Source organism: Rissa tridactyla, chromosome 10, assembly GCF_028500815.1.
Source record: "Rissa tridactyla isolate bRisTri1 chromosome 10, bRisTri1.patW.cur.20221130, whole genome shotgun sequence".
Taxonomy (NCBI): Eukaryota; Metazoa; Chordata; class Aves; order Charadriiformes; family Laridae; genus Rissa; species Rissa tridactyla.
Window position 1 is genome coordinate 14,801,319 of NC_071475.1, and position 19,090 is coordinate 14,820,408.

The following is a 19,090-nucleotide window of genomic DNA, read 5'->3' on the forward strand; positions in this document are numbered from 1 at the left end:
GCGAGAGGATGCACCCTTTGCCCTCACCCACCCAAGATGGCGGGGCTGAGGGGATCTACAACTACAACTCCCTGAAAGGAAGTTGTAGAGAGGTGGGGGTTGGTCTCTTCTCCCAAGGAACAGGTGATAGGACAAGAGGAAATGGCCTCAAGTGGCACCAGGGGAGGTTTAGGATGGATATTAGGAAAAAATTTTACACTGAAAGGGTTATTAAGCATTGGAACAGGCTGCCCGGGGAAGCGGTTGAGGCACCATCCCTGGAGGTATTTAAAAGATGGATAGACACAGTGCTTAGAGATGTAGTTTAGTGATGGCTTTTGTCAGAGTTAGGCTGATGGTTGGACTCGATGATCTCAAAGGTCCCTTCCAACCTGGGCAGTTCTATGACTCCATCACTCCCTGTGACAGGACGCCCCCCAGCCGCCCAAGATGGCGGCGCTGAGGGGGTGTGAGCGCTCGCCCCGCCCCTCGCAGCGCGGCCGCGCCCCCGCCCCGCCCTCCCCCCTCGGCCGGTCCTCCCGGGCGGCAGCGCGGGCGGGTGCCGCCAGGGGGCGGTGTGGCGCGGGGCGGGGGTTAGGCCGGGGGCGCGGCCCCTCTTGGTGCGTCGCGCGGGCCGCGCCGCCGCGTCATATGACCGCGGCGCGGGGGCGAGCCGGGCCGTGAGGGAGCGCGCGGGTGTGGGACAGCCGCCGCCGCCAGCCCCGGGCCCAGCCTGCCAGAGCCCCCGGCCCCCCCCACCGCCACCATGCTGGCGCTGCTCTCCCGGTTGCTGGACTGGTTCCGCTCGCTCTTCTGGAAGGAGGAGATGGAGCTCACCCTGGTGGGGCTGCAGTACTCGGGCAAGACCACCTTCGTCAACGTCATCGCGGTGAGCGGGCCGGGGGTAGGCCGCGGCGGGGCCCGGGCGGGCTCTGCTGGCCGCTGCGGCCTATGCGGGCCCGGCGGGAGGGGGCTGGCGGCCGGGCCGGGCCGGGAGCGGCCCCGCTCTCAGCAGCCCGTGGTCGGCGCCTGCCCCGGCTCCCCCGGTACGCAGGCCTGTGTCGGGATGAACCTCTGGGATGGAGCTGTGCCGCCGGGGTGGGAAGCAGGCGTGTCTGCCCTTGCTGGGTGGGCTCGCAGGGAGGGCGGCCGAGCCAGGCTGGCTACCGTGCTGTGGCCCCGTGAACCTTTGTGTGCTAATGGGACCTCGCTGATACGGGACTGCACTGATAACAGTGTGCTCTGAAGGCTTGTGTGGCTGGGCTCATGTTAGCATAGCATGAACAGTGTCTTCAGCTACTTTCTCCCATTTGACTCTTTTTTTAGTGGATCTCAGTAAGCAATTTAAATGTTTTCTGCTCATGGGTCATCTCTCAGGTATTTGCTTATCCTGACTGCTGGAACCTGTATCAAATAGTCTACTTTCTCTTAAGGTATGCGCTAAGAAGTATAACTTCTAAGTGTAACAGCAGCAGACTGCTGAACTTGGGCCTACTTATCTGATGATCTGCCTGGAGCAGATGAAGGAAGGGTGTGGGAATCCTCCTACATGAAGCTTTTCCATTGTCAAACAAGATAGAGAGTGGATTGCTTAAATGGCTTATTTGGCTTCATCAGTGACCTGTTCTACAGATGCATGTGACGGAAAACATTCAAAGAGTCAAGCTGGAATTTGGAAGCCCTTGTAGTGAGGCTGGAATGGGAAACACGTGTACCTTTTGGTTTTGCAAGGAGCATGACTGACTTGAGTCCAGTGCACCTGGAATGAGAAAGCTGATGTCCTCAACCTTAGTTGAGCAGACCTTCAGCTTTTTCTTTTTTCTTTTAAGCTGTTTCCTTAATATTACTGAGTATTTTTATGAATGTATTTATGTGAGTGTCAGTTGAATGAGTTGCTGGATAGGAAAAGGACTCTCATTCTCTTGCAGTTATATGTAATCCTTGTTACACTGGCTAGTGTCAAAATATAACCAAGCTCTTGTGTAGTTGAGGATGTTAGAGTTCGCTGGGCTTCATGATAATCATGTGAAATGGGTCTGCCTTCATAAAAGGTAACTCTTCCTCTGTCTAGCTGTGTTAGGTGAAAGCTGCTGGACTAACCCGAGAACGTCAGAAGCATTTTCTTTCACACACAGTGGTGGCTGCCACTACCTCTGGGCTTGAATTTCTAAAAATGGAACTCTGTAATTATTGGACAAACTCAATCTGTGGCCACTGAGCTGATACTGATTGGTGTGTTCATGCAACTTTGGGCACTGAGGTTACTCTACAGGTTTTTTTGTCTTCTAGAGTCCTGGATGGTGATGGCACTTGACAGAGTATCGCTTTGCCATTCTGTCTGTATACTACCAGCAGCATGGCTCCTTCGAGGATTTACCCGTGGAACCGTACTGCAGATATGTGGAGTAGTAGAGCATTGTTGTAGTAGTTGCATGTCAGTTTAGTCCATCTAAGTTGTGTCAAATAGTAAAAGTACTCCTAAGTAAAGCTTGCTTCTGCATCCAGCTTGCTTTGCTAGGGGTTGAATCTTGCAAGATTTCAACCGCACATTAGGATCACACCCTGACATTTATCTGAGTGTCATTCAAATAGCCTTGCGAAACTGAGTGAAATAAGGAAGCTGTTATACATAATGACACAGCCTAGTTAGCTGTTTTAGGTTTGGAAGTAGCAAGTCACACTTCTGAAGTTTTTAATTAGGGAATCTAGTGACTCTTTACAAAAAACAGTGTGAGGGAACTTGCTCGGTTTTCTATTATTGGTTTTAAAAAGATAATAGCATGAGCTTCAGTTGTCAGCACAATATTGCTTTCTACAGAAGGAGCAGTGTTATCCATGGCATGAAGAGCTAACTTCCTGTTAGTTCCTTCATTGACTGACTTTAATTCAGAGTATGCATTTGGAAATTAGTGCTGGAAAAGAATAACTGCTCTCTGCAGGCCGGTTAATGGTTTGGATGGATGTAGCTGTCAAGCATTGGGATTCCATAAAACTAAAATGAAAGGAATGACACAGCAAGATTCTAGTCCTATAGAATAGTTTTAAAAGCTGGATTACATACCAGGAACTTGGTATAGCTTATAAGGTTGCATTCTGCCTACCGAAGGGCTGTTGCCAGTCTTTTGACAACAGTGAGTTTAATCTAATATAAATCTCTAATGTAATCTGTGCCAATCAAATCAGGCCTATGTAACTAAAGGAAAAACTCAAGCCAATTACACAGGAGGCTTGATGCTGACACTGAAGTGGAAAGGCCATGAAAGGCAGGCAGTCCAGTTCCAGAATAATCTTTTTCTAGGTTGCTAGCTGGTTTGGGCTATATTTATTCTTCCACTGTAAACAAGTGCTTAGTTTGTAAATCAGACCAAAGTTAGACTAGAAGGTTTAAAAAACAACCTTAGCAGTGAAATGTAGTTATAGCTGGATACAACTAATGCAGCTTCTGCTTTGCGAAGGCTCTGTATTAGTCACTGTCTCTAATTAGATATTAAGCATAGGTTTTCCGTATGCGTGAGTAAACTTGCTCACAAGGGAGGATATCATTTCTTCCTGGTCCTAATTTCCATAATGTAGATGGCCTATGGCTCTTATTCAGAGAAACTGCATGTCATCCCAGTATCGCATCTTGAATTGTTAGCTTCTTATCGGAGGGCTTGAAATGACCATTATTCACTGGAGACTGCAGTATCTTCTGTCATTTGCATCTCTGCAGCTAGTGTCTGTTAATAGGCTTTCATCAGACTTGTTGTCAAAGCTGGGAGTCCCAGCCACGCTGGTGTGGGGAGGTTCGAGAGGCAGCCCAGCTCCACAGCCATGTGACGCAACTGAAACATGACTCAAGTAAACTGACTCTCCTTCCAGGCTGCAGGCAGTGCATGCTGGTGAATGAAGGGACGCTTGTTCAGTTTCAGAAAAGTACTTCATGGAGAGCGGCGTTTCCTATTGTGAAGTCTTCCTTGAAGACCAGTAGATTGATCCTTGATCCAGGTGTTTGGCACTGGAACACTGAAGCTTGGTAGCCTGATCCTCAGTGAGCAGGAGAAGAGAACTGCAGAGTGGGAGGGGGTCAGACTTTGCTGATACAGTTGTCAGGTTTAAGAGCTAAACTCAACCTGTTCTGTTTGTGGTGATATGATCAGTAAGATCCTTTTTTTTAGGATTTGTGTCAAAGCATGCATTAGTATGGTTTGTTTTTTAACTTTGGAATATCTGACAAGTCTTTGAATGAGGCCTTGGTTTCTAGAGAGAGGCAATTCTTGAAATGCCTCTCAACAAAAGATAAGTTTGGCAAGTTGGGAGCTGTGACTTCCTTCCGTCCTCATGACTGTTATAAGTAACTTTGACTTCAAGAAGCCACACTGGAGAAGTGTGGAAAAAGATTGCTCTAAAGAGTTTTTCTGCTGCTTCAGTGCCTTCTGGAACACCCAGGTAGTTCATAAATAGCATATGTTGTCACTTCATACACATAGTTGAGTGAGAAGGTTGATACATAAGTGTTTCTTAATCACAAAAGTCTCATAAATGGATTGCCTCACTTTATTAGGTAATAAAGCTAATATAAGGTCTCATTCTCCAGTTAATACTCTTTCTTTGAGGTCCTGCTTGCTGTACCCCACATGGTCTGAAAAAGGTGACTGAAATCGGAATCTAATTTTTCCATCATGGCCTTAAGTTCCCATATAGGACTCCTGGAGAAAGATGCTTTCATGACTATCAGAGGCATGAAATGTCCTAAGCTCTTACATGACTGACTTCTAGATAGAAATATGCTTTTTTAGGTCTTGTTTCACTGCTGTGTGGTAGCTACATGATAAGCAGCTCATGTCTTTTTAAATATTCCATTGAAGTCAGGGTTGGGGAAACAAAAATGCATTTTTTTTTTTTGGTCAGATACTGCTATTTTGCCTTCTGTAGCAATTATTCATAGAAGTGCTGTTGTAAAGCCTTTCAAGGGACTGTTAGATCACAGGGGTTGAAGCTTCTAAACTAGTGTTCAAGCTTCTAAATGTGGTCACAACAAGCAGCTGCAATACTGAAGTATTTCAAGAAGGAAGCTAGGCTACAGAAACTGGAGAGTTGACTTGTCCATATATGATGTACTTCTTCGTTGAGGCTATGAATGTTGCAGAGGAGGCTTAGTGTAACAGTAGATTTATGTAATGCTAAAATGACTCTGCTTTTTTTATTTTTTTAAGAAGAGAAGTGAGAGATGCAGTGTTTTTCTTAGTGTGAAAAGAAAGAAATTTAGGGATGAACAGCAGGGCTTAAGGTAGTATGCTGGTTCAGGTGGATTCAGAGTGGCCTGGCTGGAATCCATGCTCTGATGTTGTCTCCTAGTTGGCTAAACTTGTTGGTGATCTCTTCTATATGGATGAAAAGTATTAGGAGTAAAGATAAACAAATCTTTGTTATGTAGTAACAAAGCCTATATGAAGAAATTTGTCCTCTAATGGTAATGAATCATGGTAGTTTTATGAGATGCACGCTAAGTGCTGCCCTGACCTTTTCTGTTGATCTACTTGTGCAGGCTGTGGAATCAAAATCTGGTAGCTGTGAATTGGTGGTTGAGGACCATGTGGATGGAACATTGTAGGCAGCATGCTTTCCAGTGCCAGCAGGAGAGTTACTGCTGTAGCTGGAAAGAAACAAGAGGGAGCACTGGTTCTACTGCTGCAGTTTGAGTTCTGCCTTTAATGGTTCCTTTAATGTATTGAAATGAATATTTAAGGAAGATACAGGAAGTAGGAGTACCAGTCTTGCACTCAATTACTTGATCAAGCTACTTAGGGTTTGGTGCTGACAGTCTGGTAAGTGTAACTCCCTGGAAGTTAGCAGTCTTCTGGCCGTAGCTTATGGCTATGGAGGGGCAGATGAAGTAGCCAGTGTGTGGTTTATTTTGTGTTTGGTTTTTTTTTTTTGACTCAAGACAACTGGAAATAGTAGGTTTAGTAAGCAGCTTATTTTAATATTAACTAAGTATTAAAGAAGACTAAACTTGCATCCTTTGTATGCTTCTGGAATGTTAGGTGACAGTAAGTTAAACACTTGCCCGACCCTCTGGGAAATGAACTGTACCTGTAACTAGCATGCTGCTGGCTCGTTCCTGAGGCAAGACTTCTGCGGGTGCTGGCTGGCAAAGCTGCCCCTGGCCTGGTGGTGGGCTGAGGGAGAGGGCGCAGACCCAGAGTTACAGGTAAAAAGCAGTGTTTGTGGATGTGGCTGTTCTTCGGCATACGTGTTGGTGTCTCGGAGTGCACACCAAAGCTTGTGTTAGCTGGTGTGTTAGAGGTGGGCCAGACTTGGATCTGGTAGTGAGGTGGAGAGTGCAATTCATAAATGTTAGTCTGTGCAAGAGTTGTGCTAATGCTAGATACAAGGTGAGCTGAACGCAAACTGATTCATGCGGGTAGGTGTCGGCATGAATGGTGTACTGGAATACAGAGCAGGGACTTAGTTCAGTCTGGAAGGAGTGTTGCTCCTCTGAATAATCCTTATCCAGTTTAAGTACTCAGGCAGGTAAATGGATTCATATTGCATTAAAATCACGTGCTTGGGTTCTCCAGGAGAAGGGAGCACTTCTTAAACTAAGACTAGTCCTGCAGGTTCTTTCTGCACGTGGTCTCTGAAATTTGGTGTTTAGTCTCTCTCTCTTTCTTATCTTTCACATAGGGTCTAGAGTTAACTTTTGTTTTGTGACCTTCAGCAAACAGTTTGTATTAATGCTGTATGGTCTGTATGACCTCAGAGCTAATGGCTTATTCATAATCACTTCTAGTACACAAAGCTGATCTTCTGGGAGGCCTGGATGAAGTACAGTGTCTGTCTGTCTGAAATATTCACAAGTGCTGAAAACAGATGCTATTGCTAGATTTGTAAGCAACTACTCTGGCTGTTCTTGATGAGTGTTTGAGCAATGCTTACTGTGTATGACAACAGCCAAGCACTTTCGGATTGGGAATTGAAAATATTTCTATGCTTATCAAACTTGTTTTAAAGCTGCTCCCTATTTTAGAAGGAGAAAGCATCGTATTGTGAATACACAGTGACAGGGCTGAGTAATCTGCTCTAGGGGGGATGCGGGGAGTCTGATTCAAACAGAACTGCCTACTAATAAAAGCATATTCTTCTTGTTCTGCTGTGCAAGTAGCTTTTGCATATGAATACTCTTAAGATGCAGCTGAATTGCTGGCTTTTTTCCTCTATAGAGGTAGTAAACAAAAGACCTCTAAATTCTAGGTTTAGAGAACCCTTTTTTGGGCCAAGACAGTTGGATACAATAGCAGAATCTATCAAAGGAGATCAGTGCCTGCTAGCAAAATCCATTACAATAATTTTAACCACTTTTGACCTGTCTTAAAGAAAGGTACTGGCAGTCACCTTGTAGGTACACTGTGAACAGAGGAACACCCACACTTGCATCAGAATAAGGTCTTTCAAATTAAGATCTGAGTTGATCAATATGCTGAAAACCTGGTCAGGTGTGCCTCTCAAAGCTATAAAGTGCCTGCCTCACCTCAGAATCCAAACTTCCTCTAGAGAGAAAGGGCATGCTTGTGTTTTGGAGGCAGTTCAGTGAAGGCACCTGCTACCCTTCTGTTTGTGACAGTTTGGAAAGTATGTCAGATAACGTGGGCTTGTCTCACCTACAAAGCAGAGCGCAGAAAGCTGTAACTCAGGTTGTAACTGATCCACTCTGTGGTGTAGTTTATAGGCAAGTTGGAACAAGTTTTTATGCCACCTGGATGTGTAGTGTGGATAGAGAGTACTTGGAAAGTAATACAAGGTGCAGCAGGTTTTATGAAGATTCTGTTAAAGCTTCCTTGTGGTGCATCACAGTAACTTCTTCAACATTAAGCATGTGGCAAATGAGGTGCTGCTCCAATCTGAAGGAATCTGTATCTTAAAGGGGCGGTGAGAGCGCATGAACTGTAGATAGGAACAGCTCTTGAGTGAAGAATCTGGAAGTATCTGAGTGGGAATAGCTGACAGCACATGGGGTAATATGAAACAGCACAAAGAGACGGAGGTTCAGGGAGTGCTTGGGAGATGTTTGGTTAGAAGATGTGGGTGTAGGGTGTGACTGTAGAGGCAGGAATGCAGTGGTTCTTGAGCAACCGTGGCAAGCTGACCCTTCAAAGGCAACATTGGCAGTGCATGCTTTATGACCTGAACTAAACTTCATCAGACATGGAAAGCATGGTTAACCATCAGCTGCTGAGCTACATGTAATCAAACTGGCTGAAATGGACAGCTCATGCACTGGGCTTTCAGGACAGGAAGGGGAAGGTAATGAGCAGGCATTGAGGTTGGGCACCTACCTTGCAAAGTAAGCAGAAAGGTTAGAGTAGTTTCTAAAACAATGTTGCATGAGACTAAGCTACACAGAAAAGTGTATATCAAACAGTTGAAACCTCTTTCAAATGAGAATGCAGAACACCTACCTAAGGAGGTTTAAGCTGTCCATTTTTCAGGTCATCACCGTTTTTAATGTTGCATTCCTCGGATTCAAGGACTTAGTTACTTTTTTTACTCCTTTTAAAAGACTGTTAGTCTGTATAGCCATGCATCTGGAAAGCAGATCTTAAATGTGAAAAATCACCACCTGTTCAGGGGACTGCTGGCTTCAAATCCAGGCTCCGGATGTGTTTCTCTTTTGGAGGTCAACAGCAAGATCAATGTGGCATTTAACTGAAGGACTTTGCCAAATAAGGCCAAATGAGACTGCTATCATCTGTATGTTTTCAGTTGGCTTCTAATGTTTATCAGCATTGTACTGGAGTTTTTATTGTATGAAGTTTGCATCTTTGGTTTGCTAGTGGAAGCTCACAGGGTTTTTTGGGGGGTGAGTAGGGGGACCAAGCTGAAGGAAGTGCAGGCTTCTAGGCATAGATGTGAATGACAAAGTGTTGGTATTAGAATCTGATCATCTTCTGGTTGCAAACTCTGAACAGCCTGTACTCAAAGCATGTCCAGTCAGTATTAGTTACTAGTTCCAGCTTGTGAGCAGTAGGGCCCTAACTCTATAGGGTGAGTTGATGTCTGCTTCATAGATCCTAAAGGGCTTTCAACTTCGGCTAGCTTCTCTGTGCAACATCAGGGAAGAGAAGCAGGCTTTCTGCTGCTATGATATCAAATGCTAATTAAACAACGGAATGCATTTGAGTCGACCTTTTTTCCAGATCTGGTTGACTGTCTGGTTCTATTACACATAATGGATGTAGTGAGATACATAATGACCACTGTGGCTGAGATTCACCTTCTGCCAAATAGCTGAGGGAGCATGGGAGAAATCTGTGCTGCAGTTGATAACGCTTGTTATGGCTCCTGGGTTAGCTACAGGAGATAGCTGTGAACTTGGCTCTCAAGCTGTTGCAGATAAAAGTGTAACAGATAGTAAAACATCTGCCACCAGAGAACCTCTCTAATGCAACGCTGTTTTGCAGCAGTTATGTCAAAGCGATGCTGAGCTTCTGGTGGAAATGGGCTGAAATACTCTCCAGTTGCATTTTGATTGCCTCTTCCACTTCTGAACAAGTTGGACACTGTGGCCAAGCAGGAAGGAGGCCTGTCAGGTCCTTCCACTTTCCAGCCTTTTAAAACCCCTTAGGGAGTTAACCCATCCCTGTGGGTTGGAGGCTTACTCCACAAGAGTGATTTATTACTGTAAATGTTGTCCATGGAGTAGCTTGCATCAGAGGAAAATCTTCTGGATATTTCTAGCTTCCAGGTAACTAAGAGATCCTGACGTACAGAGCTTGGCTTCAGCAGAAGTAGGTGAACGGCTCTTTTCCTATGCTTGCCCTGGCTGTCCATCTGTTAAGCTATGCAAAGCACTTCTCCCCAAGTAACTTTGCTCCCCTGACTGCCTCAAGGCTTGAAAAATCATTTAAGTGCTTGTAAGAAATTACTTGAGTGACTTCACACAAGCTTCAATACACATGAACACGGTATCTATGACTTCTTGGCTATAAAGCCTTCAGTTGTAAGGCAAATGGTTAGAAAAAGCTTATGATATTTTACTATGTAAACTAGCTGTGTCAGATAAGCACTAAATTTAACTTCTTTTTTTTTTTTTCAGTCAGGTCAATTCAGTGAAGATATGATTCCTACTGTGGGCTTCAACATGAGAAAAGTTACGAAGGGTAATGTTACAATAAAGGTATGTTACCATTGTTGACTGTCTCTGCAAGGTTGTCTCCAGCTTCTAGTTTAAAATGTGTATGTTTGCTCTGTTTTGCTTCCACCATTGGGACAAATATAGGAAACTGAAGAGGCTCAGCTAAATCTATCAAATAGCTTAAGACTACGCTTATGTTCATGGAGTTTCTTAAATGAGAATCTGTGTGTGATTTCCAGGTTCGTGGACTAGTTAAAGCAATGTTGTTATAATGCTGTTTGGCTTTAATTGGAATTAATTTTCACATGTTTAGGGCCCAGAGATCTTCCTCTTCTGCTCATCAATATTGCTTAAGGGAAGGCTTACATCAAAAGCAAAGTTTTAAGTCAATATGTCTTGTTTTATTTTCTTGTATACTGCAGTATGTAAACATAGTATACAGGTGTGTTCTTGCATCTGGTGTGAGATGCTCTAGTTTGCATCTTATGCTCTTGGGCCTGTAAGATTTGAGGAGCTGTACAAGGGATTATTTCTCCTCTAATATGTGAGGGGTCCTGCAGCTGGCCTAAGGAGGAAGGAAAAACTGTGTTTTGATTTCTTCTCTTATTTTTGTGTGATGTGTTTAAATATAGCGCATGGCTAAATTGTCTTTTTCCCCTTGCCTTAAGATTTGGGATATAGGAGGGCAACCACGATTCCGAAGCATGTGGGAGCGATATTGCAGAGGAGTTAATGCTATTGTGTAAGTGTCGTCTTCCTTCAGCTAGTACTTAACTTCAGATGTGCTTCTCTTCTCTGTGTAGCCTTTCTAACAGTGCATGCTTGGCTCGGTAGTACTAGTTTTAATTTTGAAACTGTACTGCAACTGTATTGACCTTCTTTTACCCTTAAGTTCAGGGCTCAAGATGGGTTATTTTCTTATCAGTGTCTAATCTGGAGTACTAACTACTTCCTGTCTGAACTGGGTGGCAGTGCTGTCTAACTGAAAGAATCTTTCATCTACTCTGTTCTTAAAGAATTTTTTTAAAGAGCCAAATTCTTTGCTCAGATGACCTAGCTTTGTTTAAAGCCGTGTTGAATGTGCTCAAAACTGACAGTGTAAAGGAAACACTGCTGTTTCTGAAGTAATTCATTTTCACTGACCTAACCTTAAATTCTTTTTAAAGCTACATGGTAGATGCTGCAGATCGTGAAAAAATAGAAGCCTCTCGAAATGAGCTGCACAATCTTCTAGATAAGCCACAGTTACAAGGAATCCCTGTAAGTAATATTGCCTTACACAGTATTAAACTTGCTTGAGCAACGTGCATGACTTCAGCAACTCTGAAGTCAAGTGTGAGGCCTAACCTTACTAATTGGTGTAACAAGAACAATACCTGCCCCTAGTGCCTTGAATCAAATTGTTGACCTCAGTCAATCCTTCAGTGATCTAATTCTTGTTTCAGTGCGCACAAAAAAAAGAAATAAAATTGGAACAGTAGATTAGAGTATTCCACAGTATGAGCTTATTCTCTGTTCTAGAGTCTTCTAGTACAGGTTAACCAGAGTGTAGTACAGAAATATACAGTAAGTTTGGAGAATTTCAGCTGAAAGTCTACTGGGATTGTTCTCAGTTTTATCAGCTGATGAGTCCTCATGCTTGATTTTTGCGCATAACAGTTTACTTTTACCCCTCTTTACCTGTGACTACATCAGTCTTCCTCCTTGATCTGGTTTAATAGTGAATGTCTCATTCCATTAGATTTAATAGCCTAGTGCAGACTGTTTGTCAGACTCCCTTGAAGTTTGGTGTTTGTGGGTTTTTTTGGTTTTATGGTATGGTTATGTTTTTGTGTTTGGCTTTTGTTTGTGTTTTTTCCTGAAAAAATGAAAGCTGCAACTATTTCCTTCTGCTCTGGATTTCAGGTTCTAGTACTTGGAAATAAGAGAGACCTGCCTAATGCTTTGGATGAGAAACAGCTAATTGAAAAGATGTAAGTCTAACCCTTCCTAAGAAAGGCTACTTGAACTCAATAAATGAATTTTGTGTACATAGTGTTGTTAGATCAAGAAGCTTGCATTTGTAAGTAGAAAACCCAGCAACAGGAGGTAGCTGAAACATTGTGCAGAAACAAGTTATGTGGAGAAGATGAAGGGGAACAGTTTAGATTCTCAGTATAAGAGTCCTTGTTATAAGTAAAGTGTATGTTGAAATTTTCTCTCTTTCATAGGAACCTTGCTGCTATTCAGGACAGAGAAATCTGCTGCTACTCAATTTCTTGCAAAGAGAAAGATAATATAGGTAACTATTAACCTAAAATGCTAAGCATTATGAAGGATGGATTGGGGGATTGTAACTTGTTAAACACAAGCTTCCTGGTTTGAACTAATCAAAGAACAACGTGTAAGTGCACTGGCTAAATTTGGTATAACTTCTGATGGCAGTGAGCAAGCTTGACTGGTATTAAAGTTGTAGGGGTTGTAGTTATTGAAACATACGTTAGTCTCCTGTGAAACCTGCTGCCTTTAAGTAGTTCTCAGCAAATAGTCTCACTTCTAGCTTGGCTTAAATGATTTTATTCTTCTATCGGGTACTCTCAACTGGGCCTCGCTTCGTGAGGCTAGCAAGTACTTGCAACAGTCATTCCCTTGAAATAACCATCTTCCCGTACTCTCTTATCAAAGTGGTCCATGTTGTGTCCTGTGCTAGTGACTATTCCATGCAGCCAAACAGTAAATTTTTCTGGTGTTGACATAAATTGTTCTAGAATTTCTGTAGTTCAAAGGCAGAAACCATGGTGCTGTGTAGTACCAAGTACCTGACGCTAGTATTGTAAGTAAACTGAGTAATCTCAACTGGATGAAAACACAGTATTTAACACCACTTGCCATCCTTCTCCTGATACCTTCTTGTGGCTGCCATGAGATTAACACTGGTTGATTGGCAGGCTAATGTGAGTTTACTGATGAGGGGAAACTTTAGGCTGGTGGTCACAGGAACATGCTATAGAGGATAATGAACTCCTTCGTATGAAGGACTCAACTTCTTTCCAGGAAAAATGAACAGCCTGTGGAACTCTTCTGGCGGCTTCTCCAAGAAGCCCCTGTCACCTTACCATCAGTTAAAGACTCAAACATGGCGGATAGGAGAAGCAGATACTCCCTTCTGTCATATCCCCGCACAAGGCGCACAGCTGAGCGTTGCTGATGCTGTAGGGAGGGTGCTGCCAGAGGCATTGGGCTGGTATGACGCCAGTGCATTTCGCTTCCTTAGGAGACCCTCTTTCAGGCATGAAGGAGCTTGATGCCTTGTACTGTAGAGCTAAACTAACTTTGCTCTCATCAGGTGAGGAGAGGCAGATGGGCAAAATAGAGCAATGTTGATTGATCTAAAACTAATTATGTGAGCCATACCAAAGTATCAGATTAAAGGAAGTCTTTTTCCTACAAGTGTCGTTGACTGAGGAACCAGGATGTCTTGGCAGTTCCTTTAAATGTTACCTAAAGCATGCTGGGCAGTTCTAGGACCAAAGCACAGACAGCAAGTATGCCAAAAAATTATTCTGTTGATCTGTTTTGGACCATCCCCTAGCGAAGGGCTGGATATTCCTGTCATGTATTTGAGGACACTGGCATACCAAAGTGATGCTGGTTATACAAATACAGATAGACACTTGAATATGGACCTTCTCTTCTCTCTCTCCCTTCAGATATCACGCTTCAGTGGCTTATTCAGCATTCAAAATCTAGAAGAAGCTGAAGTCTTCCTGGAATCTCCAGTACCAGTTGGCCATAATCTCAATTGTCCACTTCCCTCCATAATGAGATATTACCCAAAAATCCTGTATCAAGAATCTGCCTTTTCACGGTTCATTTATCATGTGCACTGCTGAAGACTTGTATTCCTATTCTGTCACAAAACAACTAGAGTTGTCATGATAAAGTCAGCACAAATATTTATTTTACAACCATCTATGGCGGGAGGGTTGTGGGGGGGCTTTTTAAAAAAAAAAATCTCTACCATGTTAACTATGATGGTACACTCTGTTCTGGTTTTTCAGGGCCAGGTTTTTATATGATTTTCAGCAAGTGTTTTATTTCTAGTGTTTAGTGGCTTGAAGATGCTGATGCTTGACAGCATTAAGATTCTGTAAGATGCCACATACAGTAGTTAGAAAACATTTAAGCGTGAGTTGTGGGATACTGATTTATCTCACAAATGCATGTGATGTGTGTATGTAAGCAGAGAAATGGAAACTGTTTGCAGAGGGGAGCACAAGGCATAGATCAGCATCACTAATCTACAGCTGAGATCTTATTCTGTCACTTGAAAAAGAAAACTCTCATGATGAATTAGGAAAGAGTCAACTGTTTAAAATCATTTTGTTGCTTCTGTTTAAAAAAAAAAAAATGTGTGGGGGATGGGAATGGACTGTTCTGTCAAGCTTTCAAATATTGGAGTATTCCAGCATGAAAACAAATTGCTAAGAACATCAGACTTTGTTCAAATACATTTTTCTATCTACAGATACCAGTGGTCTCTATCTGAAACCAGAACACGCATTCTGAGCAGCTGCATGACACTTAAATTACTGATGTTTTTGTATAGAGTCAGTTGTTGACCTTTAGCACAATATCTGTGTAATTGTCTAGTGTCTCTCCTGCTCATGAAATGGCTGGGCACAGTTTCACCTGGTGCTATGGAATATCTAGGCTATTGTGACAACTCTAGACCTGCCTGCTTTCTTGATGTAACCATGTACAAAGTCTGTAAGTTGCAAGATGAAATGTTCTACTGTGTCAAAGCACAAGAGAGCCAATGAATTGATCCTGTTTCTTGACTAGCTCCTACAGTATAGGGAAGTATGTATAAACTAAAGATTGTAATGTTTTTGTAGCTTTACTTTCTCAATGACTTCAGTATATTTAAAGGGACAGACTTGTTAAGACTAGTTTGTTCATACAGTAATGTCAGTGTAGCTTACTAGTGTATGCAAATACATGGTACACCTGCTTGTGTTGCCTCACACTGTGTGTGATTCTTCACCTAAATGTCGTTTGCATTATGTTGGAGTCTTTGGTTGGAAACACTGTGTAGTCCATATCAGTTATGACAAGCCAGTTTTAATTTAGACTGCCATGGCCTTACTGTTCTGTACCAACTCTCGCAGTGTTGCACGGACACTACATGCTGCCTGCATTCGGTCTGAACTTACATTTTAACTTTTTGTCCCCTTTCAGTTCTCTGAAGCATGATTTCAATTAATTCATACTCTGGTGCTGTAGAGGAGAGGGTATATTAACTTGCTACTGTAGTCCATAGTTCACCAGGAACTGCTACAGTTACTTTTATTTAGCAAACTTGCTTGTGCCTAAAATAAGGAAACTAAACTAGAATGTGTGAATCTTTGTGGGGGACCAGGTCACTGTTTAGTTAACTGGCCTATAGCTAAACTTGATGTGTTTGGTGTTTATATACTTCACTGCTTTCAGCGTTTATGGCATCCAAACACTACCAATTGTTAACCTGTGCATTACTCTCTGCATGTGAACAACTTATACAATTACTGAACTTTGTAAATACGTGAATTTTTTTATTTAGGTGGATGCATATGTTGGTTTACTGCTCTTCAGCTTTATTCAATAAACTTATGTTTTGAGGGTTGTATTGACACTTAACTGACTGACTTGAGTTGATGTGGCTTAACTGATGGCAATGTATTATGGGATGTCTCTCTCCTCTCCCACAAGATTACAGTGGGGGAAGAAGGCTTGGTAAATACTTGAGCTTCTCTGTTCTGTGGTTCAGCTATTCAAGTGAAGTGCATATAAACCCACCTTTCAGGCCTGGGGCTTTCTCAGCTTCCACGAGCAAGCTTAGCTAGTCAGTCTCGGCAGACCTCAGTGCTTTATTATGTTTATGAAAAGCACTAATTAGTCAGCTGGAGGGTCTTAAGTAGGGGCAGCCTCCTGGAGGTCTGTTTTCAGAAGAAAAACGTGTGTGTCTACAAACTTGTTTCTTGTCATCAAGCCTAGAGTAAAACCTCTGCTTTTCTAACACAAGTGTCAGAACTAGGAGTGCTTCATCATTCACTGCCAGTTAAAGCGTAAAGATTCTGATCTCATTGGAAAGCGAGGCTTTCATTGACTGAGGTCTTGAACAAAATCTTTGCCGTGATTTTAATCTGAAGTTACCCTGACTGTTCTTCCCAAATGCTGTGTTTCATTAATTTCTCTTGGACCGTTGATTAACTTGTAGGACTGTATGTCAACATCTTCCAAGTAATCGTAACAAACTTGCTGTCTTCTCTTCATGGCCTTCCTCCACGTAAGCTTTCAAACTTGCTGAGCTGTAACGGGTTAGTTTTTAGGCCTGAGTACTGGTCAGTTAGCATCCTTCATGTGTAACTTGGCTGATGGGAAGGGCTAATGAACTGTTGAATAAAAGATCGTGTGCATATTTCTTCAGTTGATGGGGTTTCCAGTGTGCAGAACAAGCTCCCTGGAGTTCATGTTCAAAGCAAAATGCCTCTAGATGCAAAATCTGAAAACAGTATTACAGATGTAAGATTGGTCACCCTGATTGCTCTGATACCAGTACTAATCACTTAAATCAGCTGCGGTGTGAACTTTGCCAACAGCTGTTTGTCTGATGTGGTATTTCAGTAATAGTTTCTACTTCTAAATGTAAATAGCAAGGAGGGCCACACTGTGCGTACTCTAAAAAGTATATTTGCATTACTTCATGAAATGACTCAAGTGAGATCTTCACAGCTATTCTTGTACAGTTCTTCCAGATGTGTAGAAATGTAGACCTTGGAGAGGCTATTTGAATCCAGTGACACTTTTTCAGTGACTTGAGGGCCTGATTAACTTCACTTTGAAACAGAAGGGAAGTGCAGTAAGTCTTTCCAGAGAAGTGAGGCTGTTCTTGCCACCTTTCAGCCTTGGACTGAAAAAACTACTTGCTCATCTGGCAAAGTTAAACCTTTTCTGCTCTAATAAAGCTGTAGAGCCTAAGATAGGCATTAGCAGTGCTATCTGCTGAACTTGGGTGCTGTAGCTGTGTTCTGCTCCTAGAAATCTGTTAAGTCAATTGAATCTCTCATGATGATTACTTGCCTCAGTCGTGAGCCTGGACAGTAAAAGGAGACTGATTAAATTTCCCATTCTCTTAACAAGTTGCTCTTAGGGGTTACATTTTAGTACTATAAAATATTGTACTCAAACATCAGTAGCTGTAGTCCTGAAACTCTCTTCTGATGTATCTGCAATAGACCTTGGCCTTTAGCATATTAAGAAAACTGGATCTTGTGAAAAGGCAAATACTGAGTTGGAGAGAACTCTCGATCGCGAATATGTATGCAAGTTAGACACCAGGTCATACCTTTATGACCTGATGATGTGTTAGTATTGTATGGCGTCCCGATGATTTAAAATAGCTGTCAACTCTGAAAACTTGGTGTCAGTTTTGTTCAGTACAAGTTTTGTTTGTTCAAGATCTTGCTGATCACAGAGCAGCATGGCTCCAGACTAGACTGGGAAGAAATGTTTGTGCGTGCACCCACAGTACTGAGCTGTGCGGAGGTTTTCTTTGGAGTGTTAATGTCCTGTCGATGTTAGTGTGGATGGTGGTTTCTTTAAGTGCAATTACAGTGCAGCATGATTCTCATCATCACCCCGAGTGTGGCTGAGTGTCTTAGCAGTTGCACAGAGCAATTCTGTCCTACCACTTGGCAACATGAAAAATGCACAAATGTGGAGCTGTTTCATGATCTGTGGAACTAATAATCTAGATTCTTATGGATTTGTGTTTTTTTTTTTTTCTTTGCATCTTTATGGAAATGGGCTGGAAAGATGGTCCTTTTTGGATGCTGACATATAAAACTGCATAATCTTCACTTTCTGGTAGAAGAAAGGAGGCCAAAGAAAATGCCTTAAACAGTCTCTCTGGTTAAATTAATACAGGAATGTTGTGCAGGGATCTATAATAACTTGAAGTATGATTTAGCTGGATTAACAAGCTTTTAACTTTTCTACGGTTTAATTTTATAGTTACTGTGGCTGTGCAATGGCATGTCTTGAGTTTGCTTTGTGCGTGTTTACTGAATGTGAAAGAAATGCGCTTTCTCCCTGTAGCATGCCCCAGCGCTGCTCCCTGCTGGCACTGCTTTGGCACTGACCCTGACCAGAGAGCTGCGTGAATTCCAAACCGGGGGGGTAAATCGGGTTATTTAAGCTGTTTTACTAAGAGCGGTGCGTTCCCAATTGCACGAGCAGCAAAGCAATGAATTGTGTTAAAGGAGAAGTAGCGCGTGAATGCCTGAGCCTGGCATGTGCTTTCAGGACTTTTATTCTCAAAATATGAGTGTAAATGACTTGTCTCACTAGATCATAAACCTTCAATGAGTAGTGTATTGCTTTAGGACTACAGATGCTGAACGCTAAAGTATGCCTTGGTGAAACATTGGGGTTTTCTTTTACGTGTCACTTAAATGACAAACACAGAATGTCACTCAAAGGGGGTATGCACATACTCTTTTACAGGAGAAGTAAAATATTTGATGTTTTTATTTCCGTCACAGTGGAAGGTGGGTAAGTAGACCTTTGTGCCAGGATTAGTGCCTTTTAATTATGACATTATAGGTTTTATTCTGTTAAAGGCAACATCTATCTCTGTGATCGTTTTGAAGTGCTTCAATAAAAGTGTTGTTGAAAAACATTCTTTTGCATATTCATCTGTAGTACTACAGCTGCTTTTATTACTCTTCACAACATACGAGAAGCCCTCATTGCCAAATTGTGTGAAACACTGTTATACTCTAGCTAAACTAAATAAGTCTATGCTAAAATGTAATTCTTTAGATCATCTGTGAGAGGAGCAAACAGGTTGACTCCTTGAAGCACTCTTCTAACAATGAAGAGAGTAGGTGGTATTGCTGCTGTGCAGGCGGATAACTTGCCAGTAGTAAATTCAAGAAGTCTTCCCTAATTAGGGAACTTCACATTTTAAAC

General features: G+C 42.5%; 1 protein-coding gene across 1 annotated transcript; it reads left to right on the forward strand.

Moving 5' to 3' along the window:
• The first annotated feature begins 624 nt into the window (after positions 1-624).
• On the forward strand, positions 625-18,797 carry ARL8B (ADP ribosylation factor like GTPase 8B). Its single transcript, XM_054216199.1, has 7 exons — positions 625-868; positions 10,058-10,138; positions 10,765-10,838; positions 11,263-11,356; positions 12,002-12,069; positions 12,307-12,377; positions 13,786-18,797. Exons 1-7 carry the CDS (start codon positions 746-748, stop codon positions 13,833-13,835), a joined length of 561 nt encoding a protein of 186 aa, XP_054072174.1. The 5' UTR covers positions 625-745; the 3' UTR covers positions 13,836-18,797.
• The last annotated feature ends 293 nt before the right edge of the window (positions 18,798-19,090 follow it).

Excerpts from the sequence above, each read along its gene's own strand:
- ARL8B (XM_054216199.1), top strand. The coding sequence starts at position 746 with ATGCTGGCGCTGCTCTCCCGGTTGCTGGACTGGTTCCGCTCGCTCTTC. Across the intron at positions 10,839-11,262 it reads AGAGGAGTTAATGCTATTGT|CTACATGGTAGATGCTGCAG; the intron begins GTAAGTGTCGTC and ends TTCTTTTTAAAG. Across the intron at positions 12,070-12,306 it reads AAACAGCTAATTGAAAAGAT|GAACCTTGCTGCTATTCAGG; the intron begins GTAAGTCTAACC and ends TCTCTTTCATAG.